Below are 17,702 nucleotides of genomic sequence, written 5' to 3' on the forward strand. Positions count from 1 at the left end.
ATAATCAGGGTTAATCATTAAATCAAGAAAACAAGTGTTATTTTGCAGATTTAGTGCTATTTTATTTTTACACAGTTCTGAGGTCTGGTGTGACGGTCTGAGCGCTCCCCCATGCTGAAACGTATCCCTGTGATGAATGCGCATGCCTTACTAACAGGGGAACTCTGGGTACGTAGCAGACGCTTAGGGGAAATCTCCCGGTCTCATAGTTCCCCTTCTTCTACATAGAGGGACCTAACATACGTTATAACCTAACCCTAACCTGGCCTTAAAACAAAAGTTGATTAAAAAAATATATACACATGTACTTTCGCTGTGTTCGTCTTTCTGACACGTCCATAGCAAACATGAACATTCTGTGACAAGTTGTCAGATGGCACATGTTGAAGCATGGATGGGGATGTTTCAGAATGGCTGGAAGTTTACAAAATATACGCACATGCGCATTACTCGCAAAATGACTTTGCAGCACTGGGCGCGCTCAGACCGTCACACCGGGGTTCAAATCCAAGCCCTGCCAGTGTTGAGTTTGAATGTTTTGCCTTGCCTGCGTCGGTTTTCTCCAGTTAGTCCGGTTTCTGCCCACCTCCCAAAAACATGCGTGGGAGGTTCATTGAAGACCCTAAATTGAATCTGAGTGCAAATGGTTCTTTGTTTATATGTTCAGGGTGGCTCTTGCCCGAAGATCTCTGGGATAGGCACGCCTGAGACACTAGTGAGGATAGGTGGATCAGAAAATGGATGGATAGATGGGTTTTCCTAGTACTCCAATGTCATTTAAATAATTTGTCATTATCATCAGGATTTTTTTCCGTTGGATTTAGCTAATTTATTAATTTAACCGCTAATTGAAATCCAGCCCACTAGTTGTGACTCTTCCAAAATCCCTCCTTGCCATTGGCCCAGCATTATGTGAGGCGGGATAAGTGCTGGCACACTGCATGAGAAAGATAAAGATCCGCCCCCTTTAACAGGCCAATAACATCATAGCAAGAAATATGCTGTTAAAATATGTCTGTAATTCTTTCACCTTGGGGTATTTGGAGAAAAGATTCCTGGAAAGAATGTGAATAGACATAAAATGAAACTTTTAAGTTCAGTATTAGAAGTTGGTTACTGTGACTCCACAGCTGTACCTGGGTGTCGTCCTGGCTGCCGTGGTCATCATAACGGGCTGTTTCTCGTACTACCAAGAGGCCAAGAGCTCACGGATCATGGACTCCTTCAAGAAAATGGTGCCTCAGGTGAGTCTCGGGAATTTATTAAAAAGGAGGCAAAGGTCCTTCTCAGATTAATTCCTTTCCCCCGTCTTTCCCAGCAAGCTATGGTGATCCGCGAGGGGGGAAAGGTGCAGATTGACGCCGAGCTGGTGGTGCAGGGAGATCTGGTGGAGATCAAAGGCGGGGACCGGATCCCGGCTGACCTGCGAGTCATCGCTGCCAGCGGATGTAAGGTAAGGAGGAGTCTGAGATTATGGCTGCTCTTTTTGTTCTGGATTCAAAGATGATAAAACACAGGGATAGAGCTTGACGAGAAAGACAGTCCTCATGATTTATATTGTATATCCACTAAAAGTCCTTTGCTGTTGTTATTTTTCAATAACACACCCACACACACTTATAAAATGGAGATAATAGGGAAAAACTGCTTTATTGTATATATTTTCATTTATGTCTCTCATTAGAAAGGCATACAGAAATCAGAAATAATTTTAATCACTATAGTTATTGAAATAGTAATATTTCTTGGAGTTGTTTTTGTGATTATTTTTTTAATTCATTGACATTTTTATTTACTTTTTCACTCTCAACTTCATACATAAATACATATAGTCAACATCAAGACTAAAATCTATGGCACAAGTTTGATAATTTTTTTTTATAGGGGGGTATATTTTGTATGTATTGATTTTTTTATTATTTTTTTTCACTCTCAGATTAAAATGCCCCTTTGAGAAATACATTATTGAAGTCAATAAAATCAACAACACCTCCACTAATCAAACCGGCAGACATTTCCAAAGCTTCATCCTGCTCTCCGTTAACTTCATAAACAATTGACTTCCAAATCCATTGATGTGTTGCAAATTTTTGCATTATTACTGTACTTCTTACAGTAGCTTTGTCTCTCTGCGTTATTTGCATTGTTGCTTACAACCTGCCCCCTTACGTGCTTGTGGATTCTGCACTATTTGCCCATTTGTCATAATATTATACTTTTGTAGTCATTATATTGCTTGAATACGCTCAGGACTTTGCATCATTTAGAAAACTGTCATTGTATCAGTATTACTACATTACTAGTACCCTTTCATTGCTCACTGCTGCTCTGTACCTAGAGTACGTTTTAAAAACATGCATTTACTCTGGTAATGCTTCAATCAATCAATCAAACCTTTATTTATTTATTTAGCACCTTTTTACTGAAAACAAACAGTGGTTCACAAAAAGAAAAACACATCTGTCCCAGCCCATTACTATTATTTTTCATGACATTTTAGTAAAACTAATGAATTCAGTGTTTCAACCTTGATGACAAAGCTACAACATATTTTGTTGTTTCTTTATCTTAAATTATGAAGGATTAGAGCAAATATAATTACAATAATGCTCTTCTATTTCTGTACTTGTTGTATTTTGACCTGACAAGTGTGTCACCATATGCCACCGCATCTCCTTCCAAAGGTGGACAACTCGTCACTGACCGGTGAGTCAGAGCCCCAGACTCGCACTCCTGACTTCACGCATGACAACCCCCTGGAGACCCGCAACATCTGCTTCTTCTCCACAAACTGCGTCGAGGGTCAGTAGGCCACATCTGGAGCCTAGCGACACTTGTTTCTCAGATCTAGATCCAGATTAGGTGTCTGAGTCCTGGAATTTAATGTAACCTAAGACTCATTTATAACTAAAGTACCTGGGACCAAAAATTTCCAATCGATTGCAGACCCTATCCTCAAGGTAACTGAGCCTCTTGGAAGTCTTGTAACCTATTGAAGACTCTTCTTTTTTTCAACCCACGGGAAATTAGTTATGTGGCGTAAAAGCCTTAGAGAAATAAAGCCACGTTCCTGTCTAAAATTCCAAGAGATTTTATTTCTCAGCACTTATAGTTCCTGTAACTAAAAGGTTCCAATCAATTGGAGACCCTACTCAAAAGGTTACCTGAGCTCTTTATAGTGTTTCACTTTCTAGTAGGCTCTTCTTTCAACCACTGTAAAATTAGTTCTGGGCTACAAAATTGCCTGAAAAATCTAAAGCTCCATTTATGTACAAAGTTCAAGGAAGTTTCAGTTCTTGGTATTTATAGTTCATATTATTAAAAGGTTCCAATCAGGTGCAGACTCCACCCTAAAGGTTCCCGGGTCTCTTAAAGGTTTACCTCTTCTATTAGACTGTCTTTTTTGACCCCACAAAATTAGTTCTGGGGTGCCAAAAGGGCTTAAATAAACTCCTGGATCTAAACGGTTCACATATGGTGAGTGCCCCAGCTCCAGGTTCCTGGACCAGTCTAAGGTACTAGCCCACTTTCAGTGTGTTTTTTTAAACACTGATAAGTTACCCAGGAACTAAATATAGACATTTTTTTCTCAAAACAAATGGTATTTCAAAATAGGACTAGGCAGTGACATTATTATTATTATTATTAGTGCCAGTGACATTATCTTAGCTCATTGTTCCTAGTCTGGTCTGGAACTAGTTTATCCGTCACCCCAGGCACAGCCCGTGGTGTGGTGATTGCCACCGGGGACCGCACAGTTATGGGCCGCATTGCCACGCTTGCGTCGGAGCTGGAGGTGGGACGCACGCCCATCAACATCGAGATCGAACATTTCATCCATATCATCACGGGCGTGGCTGTCTTCCTGGGAGTCAGCTTCTTCGTACTGTCCTTCATCCTCGGCTACACCTGGCTGGAGGCTGTCATCTTCCTCATCGGCATCATCGTAGCCAACGTACCCGAAGGCCTCCTGGCCACCGTCACTGTGAGTGGATTAAATAATATAACAATTTGATCATTTTGCACATTTTCAGGAGTCCTTAACGGACAAATTTATAAAGTATGTCCATATCGCCTTGCTCCACTCTTCTTCATCATCCCCTACTTTCGTCGCCCTCTTCTTCCACCCAGGTGTGCTTGACCCTGACAGCCAAGCGCATGGCCAAGAAGAACTGCCTGGTAAAGAACCTGGAGGCCGTGGAGACTCTTGGCTCCACCTCTACCATCTGCTCGGACAAGACGGGCACGCTGACGCAGAATCGCATGACTGTCGCCCACATGTGGTTCGACAACCAGATCCATGAGGCCGACACCACCGAGGACCAGAGCGGTAGGTAGGAGGGACATGAGGAGAGGGAGGGGGAGCTTGGAACCACCTGCCGAAATTCATCTCTTCAGCGTTCACTCACGGAGAAAGCGAGACTGCAGCAGTGCACGCCGCCGCGCCGATTAATTGAACTGCAGCAGCAGGCGGTGGGGAGATGGGTGTGCGGAACAGGCAGTGGTGGTACGCCACCCTCCTAGAGTTCCTAAGTAATATTGTATGTTTGATGCATAACAATGAGCTGGCTAACCTTTCTAGAGCCATGGATGATAAAAATTTTGCGTTTTGGTTACAGCAGTAGATTTTCGTGCTGTCTCAACATTTTTCAATGTATACTGTATGTTAGCATGACAACTATTATCACGTTGGCATTTGATCAGTTGTCATTTGAAATGGTGTCATGCGGGAAGTAAAATCCTTATCTGTCCTACGTACCTTTGTATAGAGGTCTCCAAATTGCTCTATTTTGGCATGCCAGCTGTTAGTGTTTGATCAATTTTAATTTAAAACTGATTCTGACTCAAGGCCATGATAAACCCGTTTGCCATTTCTCGGCATACCCATTGATATCCTGATAGTGTTTGATCAATTCTCTTTCAAAAGATTACAAGGCCGGACAAAGAATCCTAATGATTTCTCTTGGGAACTTTAGTACAAAAGTACTATCTTGATATATGTTAGCTTACTGTTAGCATGATAGGATTTGAGCAATTCTCATTTGAAACAGTATCAGACTCAAAGGCATTGTGTAAAATTCTTACTCATTAATAACCTGCCTTGGTGCATTTTGTACTCAGATTACAATCTTGTAATGTGTGATCATTCCAGCTGTCAGTATGTTAGCATTTCCATCCATTTTCTTAGCTGCTTATCCTCACAAAGGTCATGGGGATAGCTGCAGCCTATCTCAACTGGCAACGGGCAGGAGGCGGGGTACATCCTGAACTGGTTGCCAGCCAATCACAGGGCACGTAGAGACAAACAGTCGCACTAACAATCACACCTAGGGGCAATTTAGAGTGTCTAAATATTGTTCCATGTTTATGGGATGTGGGAGGAAACCGGAGTGCCCGGATAAAACCCACGGAGGCACGGAGAGAACGTGCAAATTCCACACGGGCGAGGCCGGGATTGAACCCGGTACTTCTAAACTGTGAGGCCAACGCTATCCAGTTGACCCAATGCGCCGCCATGTTAGCATTTAATGAATTAAAATAAAATAACATTGCGGTGGGTAATCTGGTTTGTGGCATTTTGGTGACAACGATATATTGTTGTACCGATTGCCTTAACACTTGCTTTAATCAACTTGCTTTCCTGCTACTGTGTAGGTTAGTATATTAACGGTTATTATATTAGCGTTTGGTAAATTGTAATTGAAAATAGTGTCCGATTCAAGCCCACAATGTCAAATCCTCATATATTGTATTGGCTTTAGCTTTTTTTTTCTCAAGTCAATGTTGCTACATGTTAACATAGGAACCATTACCAGGACAGTATTTTATCTATTGTAACGTCAAAAAGTAGCAGTATTTACTTTCATGTAAAAAGGACTACAGGTCTCATTCTTATGAAAAGAGTGGCACTCACCAGTCCATCTGTCTATCTGTCACAGTCTGCCTATGAATTCAGCAATCTGGAATGAAATGAAAAATGAATGCAGGGTGCTCCCACGCTAAAGTGAAGGTCATTTTCACAAAGATCACTTGGGAAAAAAAAAAGACTAAAAAACTAAAAACTAGACATGGACTAGGTGGTCTCACAGTTCTGAGGACCGGGGTTCAAATCCCAACCCTCCTGTGTGAAGTTTGCATGTTCTCCCTGTGCCTGAGCACTCCGGTTTCCTCCTATATCTCCAAAACATGCATTTATTGGAGACTCTAACGAGGTATGACTATGAGTGCGACTGTCTCCACGTGCCCTCCGATTGGCTGGCAAAACAGTTCAGGGGGTTCCCTGCCTCCTGCCTGTTGACATATAGGGATAGGCACCAGCACTCCCCTGACCCTTGTGAGGATAAGCGGCTAAGAAAATGGATGGATGGATTATTAAATATACAAAGTTATTGTTGTTACTTACCTGTTACTCCTTTGCTATTGTGTAGGATCTGGGAGCCAAGTTCCGAGCGTATATATTTCATGAATCCACCATGACAACAATAATAATCATAAAGATGACTCATACAACTCCCACAACCCTTCTTCTTGCAGGTTCGTGTTTTGACAAGAGTTCTTTGACTTGGGGGGCGTTGTCCCGTGTGGCAGCCCTGTGCAACCGGGCCGACTTCAGAGCTGGACAGGAGCAAGTCCCTATCTTGAAGGTGTCAAAACACACATAGACATACAACAGCAACTTGGCAAAATACTCCACTAGCTTTAACTTTTGAGGCGGAACATGTTCCCATTTGTTCAGTGATTGATCGCATATTAGAATTTCATTTCATTTCTAATTTGGACTAGAGTCCGACTACAGGGAACAAAATTAAAACTTATCTATGTTACTCAGGTTGCTAGTTTGCTGTATGTTAGCATATAAGCATTAAAAAAAAACCCTGAATAATGTACTAAAATCATAATCAGTCTGCCTTAAAACTTTTTGAACTCTGAATAATATGGTATTTGTCAGCAGCAAGTGCCTCGTGGCCACATCATCATGGTCAAGTCAAGCAAAATCGCTCCTCTCTCATTCATAGCAATCGCTGCGTGATGGCCCAAAACAACAAGTGCCTAAGCGTTCCTCTACTCAAATTAACAGAGAGGAACAGGACAGAAATGGCCACAACAGGTTGCAATGGGTCCACGTGAGCTAGAATGAACATTGTGAGCTCCTGCAGTGTTGTTAGAAGTAGACTCATTCACATACTGGCTATTTGGATGCCAGCTGTTGCTTCTTGTTTTTGGGACAAAAGTCAAAATGACCCTACAGGGGCAAAGAAGCCCGACTCCAACATATCTATCACAAATGGAAAGAAAAGGAATCAAAAGACGATGTTAAAGAATTACCCTCAGCTGTTGTCCAGCAGTTCAAATTTTGTCCCCCCTTTTTTTTCCCTCATGACTCTCTCGAGGCGCCACAGGTGTCGGAAGCCAATTAAAAGTACATAAAAAGCGTCGGTACTTTCACACTCCAATTCAGAGTGTCAGCAGAGAGCAGACAACCCTTCACAGAACTCTGTTATTAGGATCTAAATAGCACTTTAATCGAGCCGCCGCCAGAGTGGACTTTAATTGCTTTACATAAAGCTGTAAAAATTTGCCTTTCAATAACATGGCATTAGATTTTATAAGTACATAATAGGCTGTGCCGACAATGTATGAATATAAATTAATCCTCTTGTGGAGTAAAGGAAAGTGACACCGCGTGAAGTGTTTATGGCAATGGCTTGCTTTTGATCTTTCATTCAGTCCACCAGGCATTTAATTTGATTGTGTTATGAATCCAGTAATATTTGTTGCATTGATTTTAGCTGACTTTTCATAAAATTGATAACTAATGCATATTTTGAAAATTATTTTCAAGAAAATCTTTCATGTTATTAAATAAATTGTTGATCACCGAATCATTGAAATTATATTTCAAAAATTACACACTGTAGATTAAGGATATTTTATTTATAGTATTTAGGCAGCAGGCTGGTGGAGCTGTATAGCATTGGCCTCATAGTTCTAAGGACCAGGGTTCAAATCCCGCCCCCGCAATGTGGATTTGCATATTCTCCCCATGCCTGTGCGAGCACTCCGGTTTTCTCCCAAATCCCAAAAACATCCATTAATTGGAGACTCTAAATTCTGAGTGCAAATGTTGTCTGTATCCATGTACCCTGTGATTAGCTGGCAACCAGTTCAGGATGTACGCTGCCTCCTGCCCGATGACAACTGGGATAGGCTCCGGCACTCCCGTGACCCTCGTTGGGATAAGTGGCTCAGGAAATCGATGAATAAAACAACTGGTTAATTTATTCATTTTTAAAAATGCAAATTGAAAATAAAATAGCTTTTTTATTAAGTTGATTAATGAAAATGTATTTTTATCTCCTTGACTTAGTGGCTTATTTATTCATGCTAAATTATAAAAATACAAATTATTTACACATTTTTCAGGAAACATACTACCTCATTACTAGGCACTTACTTCCTTGACTAAGTGGTTTGTTTATTAATCCTAAACAGTTTATATATATATATATATTATATATATATATATATATATATATATATATATATATAAATTTCATGTTAATATTTATTTCATTGTATTTGTTTATTAATACTAAATTAGAAAAGCCTGATTACAAGGCAGGATGTAGGGACCAACTATTATCATGTAAACATTTGAGCACTTCACATCACAAATAGCCCTTTTGACCCCCTTTGATGTGTTTATAAATTCATTTAAAAACAAGGACAGAACATTACCGTAAGTGTGTTCTTGTTGTGCCCAGCGTTCATGATTGGATCACCAGTCTCGGAAATGGTGGGTGGTCATGGTTTGAACCCCCGCCAATTCCACTGGCCAGTTGCAGTGCCCATATACACAACCATTCGTACTGGCATTCACATGAACCCAAGCTGCGTGCAACAAAGTGAGGCGAGTGTACCACTACAACATCGGCGCTTAACATGGTTGATTATTTTGTACATTTTTATTGTTGTTGATCATGTCGTCATTGCACATTCTTTATTTATGTTGCCGAAAAGTGCAAAGGAAAGAACATTTGTGACCTTACTATAATTCTCTGTGATGCAGATGTTGCTGAGCTCTACTTTGCATTATTAATGAGAGGCATAATGCGAGTGAACAATGCTCTCCAGGGCGCAACTTTAATCAATTAAAGAGCACCCGGATGCAAACGCTTCTGCTGCACCATGACAAAGACAACTCCTTTCTCGCTGAATCGCTAATGTGTATGTGCATATGTGTTTCCTGCAGCGGGAGACGGCGGGCGATGCATCCGAGTCGGCGCTGCTGAAGTGCATCGAGTTGTGTTGTGGTAATGTTCGAAAGATGCGAGACGTGAACGCCAAAGTGGCAGAGATCCCCTTCAACTCCACCAACAAGTACCAGGTACTGCATGACATCATGAAAACAAGACCCTACTAGGTACATTCCATTTTTATAAACACCACCCACAATTATTAGTTAAAATCTGCCCACGTGTGAAGTGCTGTGAGACAATGTCTGGTGTGATTTGGTGTTATATAATTTTACATGACTTTCAGAAAAAGCAAATAGACAAAAAAATCCTTACATGACTATTTTAAACTATCCTCTCCAAGTACTAGGTCCAATATTGACAACAAATACCAGGTACAACAGGACATTTTATAGGCCACTCATTAATATATTTAAAATTTCAAAAATTCAAGCTAAATTTATTGCTCACGGATATAATAGGCTTTTATTGCTTCTGCTACATTTTTAAAAATTACTCCTTCAGAAAATCAACCTTAACAAAGTTACCATATTGCTCTTCTGTAATTAAAGGGAAAAAAATTCAAAGTATACCTACACAAAATACAAGAAAAACACCTATTAGATGGAAGAACATTATAATAAAAGTACTTGTGCAGTACAAAATATGTAGTCTCACTTTAAACCACCTTTAAGCATTTTTTTTTAAATTGTACTTTAAGGACGCCTTTATGCTCACTGTTCATGGAAAAGTGGACTTTGCAGACACTGCAGGCCACATTTGATCTCAGAGTGAGGACTTTGTTGCTGTAATACTTGCAGGTCTGGTGCTTCTCTTGCACGGAAGCTCAGAGGATTGCTAGATCAAAACATAAAGCCTCATTTGGTGTGTGGCTCCAGTACATCCGAACTGGTAGTGAGGATTTCAATTGATGAAGATGACTCTGTTCAACACCTGGATCCGAAATCTTTCATCAGTCTGCCTTTCACCCCGAGAGCCAATTGCCCAAGACTTTGCGATAAAGACATCAATTATATTTGCATTTGTTTGTGTACACAGATGCAAATTTTGGGCTTCTTGGAGTTTTTTTTTTTTTTTTTTTTAACCCTTTCCTGTTCAACTCCTTGGCTGTGCAGAATGGTGGTTCTGTATGACTTTTCTGCTGGTATAATATCACAGCATGTCATTCTCATTAATGCCCCCCCCAAATTGTTGGCATTAGAACCCCTGATGACCGATGAACAGGTCGCATGCTCCTCCTTTTTGGTCTCACTGCAGTACCTGATGATTGAGGACGTCGGCTCAACCACAGGGTGACCGCTTTGTTATCCCTCCATCTGATGACAAGTATGCCATCATCACTTGTTACAGTCAGAAGTATCATGAGGGAAAGCCTTTTTTTCCATCTCCTTGATGGACTTGAGTGCAGGATTTCGATTTCTGCTGTCCCTGAAATTGCCTATAGAGTACACACAATATAACAAGGGTTAACAATTTCTCACAGACTGACAAAAATCATCCACATTCATGAAAATGTTATGAGTAATAATTGTTCAGTTAATTGGCTACACATCTAAAAATAGACAAACACAGCTCAAGTTTTTCAGTGAACCAGCATGTGATCAAATATGGTGGCTGGATTTTTCATGCCAAAATTTCACAAATTTTCTCCACAAAAACCTAATACAGGCATGCTAAAAATGGTGCCAGTATTTTTGAGCATGACGGTATTATCTATTACAGTCTTTTTCACTATTCTGTTATGTAGCAAATAGAAATAAAATCTGATTTTCACATCAGACAGCCAAGGAAAAAAAACGATAATCTTTTAATGGCACCCTGCCAATATTTTTAGCGTGACTATGTCATCACTTAGCACAACTATTCATCGATAAACTGTGTGAGTTCAATCAAGTTTCCATGGTTTGTTTTTGTTTTATTTTATCCAAATAAGAGTGGAAAGCTTAGCCACATTATTATTTTTTTGAGGTACTTTTTCTTTTTTTCAGAAAAAACAGGAAGTTGAAATCACACCAGGTATCTTCTGATTGGTCAAATGCCACACAAGCTATCTGCGAGGCCTAGAGCGATCTCTTCTTATTGGCTGAGTGAGGACCCCAAGCTTTTTGGCCTTATTGCGTTACAGCACAGTGGCTATTTGTAGTTTGTGCGGTAATTACAAAAGAGAGTCAGTTGTCCGATAAATGAACTCCACTAACAAGTCCATCCATCCATTGTCTACATTACTTTAGAGTTGCAGGGTGCTGTAGTCTATCCTAGCTGACTTCAGACAAAAGGCAGACTACACCCTGAACTTATCATCCAATCGAAGGCCATATATGGTATAAAGAATAAAAACAGACAACCATTAACACCATCACTGAGTGGGAACTGATCCCACACTGCCTGCACCAAAGTCCGGTGAAAGTAGCATCTGTGAATTCACCAGGGTTGTGGCTAGGTCTTAACGTTTGGGGTTTACCTCAATAAAGAAGCCCTTTCCAAAAAAAAAAAAAACGCAGAGTGATGCCATTGGACTGAACAAGTATTAGCTACAATATGACATTGACACCAAGAACCAAGTCCTACTTAAAATCTTTCAAAACTCCACCAGAAAGTACAAGGTCCAATATGATATTGACCGTAGGTCACAAGTACAAAATGACATCGATAGAAACTCCACTAGAAGTATTTGGTAGATTATGACATTATCACCAAGTACCAGGTGAACATCTTTGGAAACTCCACCGACGTTTACAGCGTACACCATGATATGCTAAAAAATTCCAGCAGCAAATACCGTGTCCAATATGCCATTCTCAAAACTGCCAAGAACAAGTTATAGGGACAATATGACCTCCTTAAACCCCCCACAAAAAGGACCAGGTACAAAGTGACATTTTTGAACAAGTAATCTTTCAATCTTTAAAAATAACAAGTACCAGACCCCAAGTATCCTTGGGGTCCTATTCACAAATGAGGGAACAATAGAACGGGAGATGGACAGGCGGAGTGGTCGAAAGTCTGCGGTGATTTGTATTTTCTGTTGGTTCGTTGTGGTGAAGTGGGCGATAAGCTGAACGTTAAAGGTGTCAATTTACCGGTCAAGATATATTCCTACCCTCACCTAAAGTCTCAAGCTGGACAGAAGTAACAAAATAAAATTGACAATTTTGTATTGAGTTCACAGTAGAGAGACAATCAGTGTTAAATAATTAAAATATGTAAAAAGTACAAGGTACAAGCTAACATTTTTCAGACTGCCCAACAACTACCTGGAACCAAAAGGCCTCACTTGTACTTTTCATTACTTTTCCACAGTAGTATAATTATAAAGCTGGTCATTTAAAACGTGAAGGCACTGTTGTGTAAGAAGCTCTCCAGGCACGAGCAATCGATCCAAGGGGATCAGCCAATAGATTCCGCCCAATTGCTTTGATTAACCATAATGGATGTAATTATTTCATGCCGCTCTTTCCCTCACACCGCTGGGCTTAAAGTAAATTGCATGTCACTCTAAATATTTAGCATTTAGATCATTTATTTCATGGATGTTTATTTCATTTTGTCGCAGGCCGCCGCAGCATCACGGGATGACAGCAATCATTTATTGATGTGCTCTCACTGGATCTCACCGTTCTCTCTCCCCCTATCCTCTCTTGAAGCTCTCCATCCACAAAGCAGAGGACAATCCTGCTGGTCATATTCTGGTCATGAAGGGAGCGCCTGAGAGAATCCTGGACAGGTTGGTGCATCAATAATAGATCAATGGCACACTCACGTAGACACAATGTAGAAAAGGACTCGAAAACTGCCCTCGGCTTTATTCTCGGTAATGGCCGGGAAGGGGAAATGCTTACACAAAGTGGTCTTACAGTCATCAGCCTGTTAAGACCAAAGTAGACGATCGAAGACTGATGTTTTGAGTCATGTCATACAAGTGTAGGTAAGTAAATTGTCAAATGAAAGTGCAATACAGTAAAATTACTAACGCTTACTTAAACGCTAAAATCACACGTGTAAAATTTCTTATGAGTGGAAATACATATATATTGAAAGACGTAGCTTATTTTGTGTAGTCTTGACCAATGTTACCTCTAAGCTGCGCCACTGCGCAATTGCACACACTTTCAGCGCACATGAAAACCAATCCAGCGCAGTGAACCACAGCCTGACGTTTTTATTTATTTTTTAAACACGGACGCACACGGTCTCTAACAACGAGCTGTTGCTCAGCCTACTTCTACTTCCTAATTTACCTGACACTGCACCCCTCCCCTCTTAAAGGGGTACACTGATAGTTACAAACAGAATGCACACCCCCAACTTTATATCTGCGGGCATGACTGGTGGACCACACCCGTAACTTATTATCTGCGGGCATGACTGACCACACCTGTACATTTTTCAAATGTGAGTGACTGTAATGTTTGCTTGTAGGGCGAAATCATGGTCTTAAAAGTAAAATCACACAAATCCAATTCTCAATTTGTATAGTTTTTTTGCTATTTGTATGATTGCTACTATACTTTTTTTATTTTTATTTTGGATAGTAGAAAATATGCACACACTCAACTGACACAAAACAAAATGTCCATCCAGTCTTTGTGCTGTTTAACCCACGGGTGGGCAATTCTTTTGGCTTAGGGCCCACATTAACTTTAAAATTTGACAGGCGGGCCAAGTCACAAGCAGCTGCTTAAATATGAAAAATAAACAACAACAACAACAACAAAAAGGCATTGTAATGTTAATACTTAGATTTATTTATGATGGGAACAGTGTTGTTTTGTTGATCAGTTTTTTTGCCACTGCCTCAAAATCAGGTGTTAGTTTTGTTGTGGCAATTGACCCCTCCATGGATATTGCGCAATCCGCGTCACTGACCAATCAGAGGCCAGAGATCTGCATAGACCAAAGCCCGTTTTTGCTCCCGCCATTTTCTCTGACAACATTGCATGGTCCAGTATAGGGTTAGTTAGCGTTTTATCGCGTATTTGGGTTATTTAACAAAAAATATGGTTAAGAGGTGTAGTCACGGACTTTGTAATAGTGACGACAGGTATCCTGAAAGGCTAGTTGGTGGAGTTCGATTCGTACCCTTTCCAAAACCGAAGACCGAGTACGAAAAATGCCTTCGATGGATCAAACTTTGTGGAAGACCGCATCATCAACTAAATCCATCTAATTTCAACCGGAACACATATGTTTGCTCGAAGGTATGCCCTATATTTTTCAATACATGTCTCGTATAAATGAATTCGAAGTTCTTTGCTAGCATAACACTGCTGCGTGTGAACGATAGACACACTTATTCTTTGTTGAGCGATATTTAGCGATGATCAGACTGCACAAACGTATTGATTTCTTGCTGGCTCGCGGCTAGAAGCTTAACCAGATTGTGTTTGCACGAAGATATGCCCTAAATTTGATTTTTAATACACGTCTCTTATAAATGAATGAGACGTTCTCCGCTAGCATAACATTGCTACGTGTGAATGATTGAATGAAATCAGAAGCATGGCGTCTCTCTCAGTTAAGAATGTATTGTATTTAGAATCTATAACATATCGTTGATTTGAATGAAATCAGAAGCATAGAGTCTGTCTCAGTTCAGAATGTATTGTATCGTATTTTCCATTTTTACTGTTTGTCTTACGTGAGCCCACGTGGCGTGACGTCACTTCACGAGGCGTGGTTAAGTGCCCTGTACGGAGGGGTCAATTCTCAGAACAGCAGCTGCCAAGTAGGAGGAATGTCGCTTAAACACTACAAAAAAGAAAAAAACATTATCTTAACTATACGCATTACTTGGTAATGTATGCCACATAAGTTACACTTATATCAAGATGAACGAATTACTTAAATATAAGTGTTAAGGCAGCAATTTAGTAAAGAATTGAGATGACAACACGGTACGATTTTACCTTATACTGTATATAGTTTGTGTCCTTATTTTGATGCGGGGGTTATTGTGTTAGCTTTTTTGTTACATTAATGTTGCGTTCAAGATGGTAACACAAAAACAGATGTCTTTCTGTTACATCATTCTTGCGCCACACTCACCAGGCATGACCAATCAACCCACACCTAATCCAACGGTCACATTATTGTAATTGTTTTACTACATTAAACTCCATCCATCCATTTTCTGAGCCGCTTATCCTCATGAGGGTCGCGGGCGTGCTGGAGACTATCCCAGCTTATCCTCACGAGGGTCGAGGGAGTCCTGGAGCCCATCCCAGCTATCTACGGGCAGGAGGTGGGGTACACCCTGTTTGCCAGCCAATCGCAAAGCACATGGAGACAGACAACAGTCGCACTCACAATCATACCTATGGGCAATTTAGTGTGTCCAATGACCGCGTGTTTTGGGGATGTGGGAAGAAACCAGAGTGAATGAAGAAAACCCACGCAGGCACTGGGAGAACATACAAACTCCACACAGGTGGGGCCGGGATTTGAATGCTGGTTCTCAGAACTGTGAGGCCATCGCATTCCAGCTCACCACCATCCCTACATAAAATCTGTTTAATAAATGGAGAAAAGATGAAAAAAAAATGTGATTTTAATGACAAATATCTGGATATGGTGCAGTATATGGTACTGTGCAGAATCATCTTTTGTTTTAAAATATTGTATTGTAAAATAATGTATATCGATAATGACATCTTTGCTGTAATATATCATTTGCATTATTTCATTCCCTCATCCTATGAGAATTGATAAGCAATATCGATAATGGAATTAAAATTCCCATCCCTACATGACATCTTTGAAAAGTCTACCGCCACATAGCAAGTACAATACACGATCTTTAAAAACATCCTTAATAAGTGGTACAACATGATACAGTATATTTAAAAGTTCCTAAAAGTACAACTTAACCTCTTGATAAATGGTACACGCTTAAAGAAAACACAAATGACAACTGACATCTTTTTGTAGTTTTCCATCTGGGGATTTGGTTTTGTTCTTTTTTTTATTGCAAACAAGCTTTGAAATCTTTTCCTCCAGCATTGATTTGCATCACTCTCCACAGTGAGTGCACAAGTAATCAGTTTTATACAATATTTTAAGTTCATTAGTATGTCTGTCACAAAAAAAGAAGAAAGAAAAATAGTTGAAAAAAGTCATTCTTAACCACTCGAGTTAACCATGGTGAAATACATGTAAAATAAAATAAAACTGCTCTCCAAAAGAAGATGCTTGATACTGTAACCAACGCATTTCCTGTTATGTGGTTATCATCACAGTTTCCCCATCTCACACATACGCACACGCACACACACACACACACACACATCCACACACACAGAAATGATTGGAAATACCCAAAGAAAAGCAAAACACTTCTATTCTATGCTCACCAAGCGCAAGTCCCTCCAATTTGCTGAGAGTTTGAACAGTTGAATCTGTCGGCTATATTTTTCACATTCTCATCAGCAAATGTCCCAAACCCCCCCCCCAACCCCCAATATATTTTTCTCTAGGTGCAGCTCCATCATGATACACGGCCAGGAGCAGACCATGGACGACAAGTGGCGGGACGCCTTCCAGAACGCCTACATGGAGCTGGGCGGTCTGGGAGAGCGAGTGCTTGGTAGGTAGCATTTTTGTTACCCATCGGGAAGTAGATAGAGCACGTGGGGCGGGGAGGGCACCCATTATCTTTTATCATCTCTTCGGGTAAGAGGCTAGTTGAGCCAAATGTCCATCGTAAGAAGTGCACCATGTTTATTGCTGCACTTTATCCAAATGAGAATGCTTGCTGCTCGGGGTCGGGCGCAGCCAAACGCTGAGGAGACACAAAATGTCGGAGACACTTTTACAGCAGCTGCACATATTCATCACCAGCAATGTAAATCTATTATACGGCCGACAACGTCATTGATTAGTAGCGAAACAAATCACACTTTGAATCCAAAATATTGCAATAAATTCCAAATGTACAGACTCCACCAAAGCACCACTTTGTCTCACTGTATTATAACATAATATATTTTTTGGAGTGGTTGTTTAAAAAACACCTCTTTAAATTACATTCTACCAGATGATTTTCTTTCATTTTTTGATAACATCCAGTAATATTTTCATTTGAAATTTTGTACAGTATATTGTGAAGAAAATAAGAATTTGAACACCTGCTATATTCCAAGTTCTCCCACTTAGAAATCATGGAGGGGTCTTCACTGTGTATATATATATTTTTTTTCCTGTTTTTGTTTTCTTTTTAATTTACAAGAATGTAAAAGCTTTATTTTAGGTGATGGGGGGAAAAAAGTCTTGGATTTGTTTTGTTGTAGAATCAAAGTTTGTATTTGTATTTTAGTCAATTTCTTTTTTATTTTTTTATTTTTGGTAATTAAAAAAACGCTTAGTATTTTTTATTCATTTATGTGTTTGGGTGACATGGTAGCACAGTTGGTAAAGCGTTGGCCTCACAGTTCTGAGGTCCTGGGTTCA

The 17,702-nt window shown here is 40.1% G+C and overlaps 1 protein-coding gene and 1 long non-coding RNA gene across 3 annotated transcripts in view; one reads left to right on the forward strand and one right to left on the reverse strand.

Moving 5' to 3' along the window:
- Nucleotides 1–17,702, forward strand: part of LOC133511280 (sodium/potassium-transporting ATPase subunit alpha-2-like) — a 79,097-nt gene that overhangs the window by 34,793 nt on the left and 26,602 nt on the right. The window contains exons 9-17 of one of the 2 annotated variants that reach the window (XM_061840044.1): nt 1,131–1,244; nt 1,319–1,453; nt 2,685–2,802; nt 3,717–3,985; nt 4,132–4,330; nt 6,535–6,644; nt 9,254–9,388; nt 12,902–12,981; nt 16,730–16,839. In XM_061840044.1, coding sequence (XP_061696028.1) covers nt 1,131–1,244; nt 1,319–1,453; nt 2,685–2,802; nt 3,717–3,985; nt 4,132–4,330; nt 6,535–6,644; nt 9,254–9,388; nt 12,902–12,981; nt 16,730–16,839 — 1,270 coding nt within the window. Of the gene's footprint in view, nt 1–1,130; nt 1,245–1,318; nt 1,454–2,684; nt 2,803–3,716; nt 3,986–4,131; nt 4,331–6,534; nt 6,645–9,253; nt 9,389–12,901; nt 12,982–14,177; nt 14,456–16,729; nt 16,840–17,702 lie in introns of those variants that run through there. The other variant, XM_061840045.1, reaches the window with a different exon arrangement.
- Nucleotides 10,134–13,462, reverse strand: LOC133511283 (uncharacterized). The gene is made up of 3 exons (XR_009797854.1): nt 13,332–13,462; nt 12,872–12,973; nt 10,134–10,695 (listed from the first exon to the last, which is right to left on the reverse strand). It is a non-coding gene; the product is annotated as an uncharacterized LOC133511283 (long non-coding RNA).

The sequence above is a fragment of the Syngnathoides biaculeatus genome, chromosome 13 (assembly GCF_019802595.1).
Source record: "Syngnathoides biaculeatus isolate LvHL_M chromosome 13, ASM1980259v1, whole genome shotgun sequence".
In the NCBI taxonomy this organism is placed as follows: domain Eukaryota; kingdom Metazoa; phylum Chordata; class Actinopteri; order Syngnathiformes; family Syngnathidae; genus Syngnathoides; species Syngnathoides biaculeatus.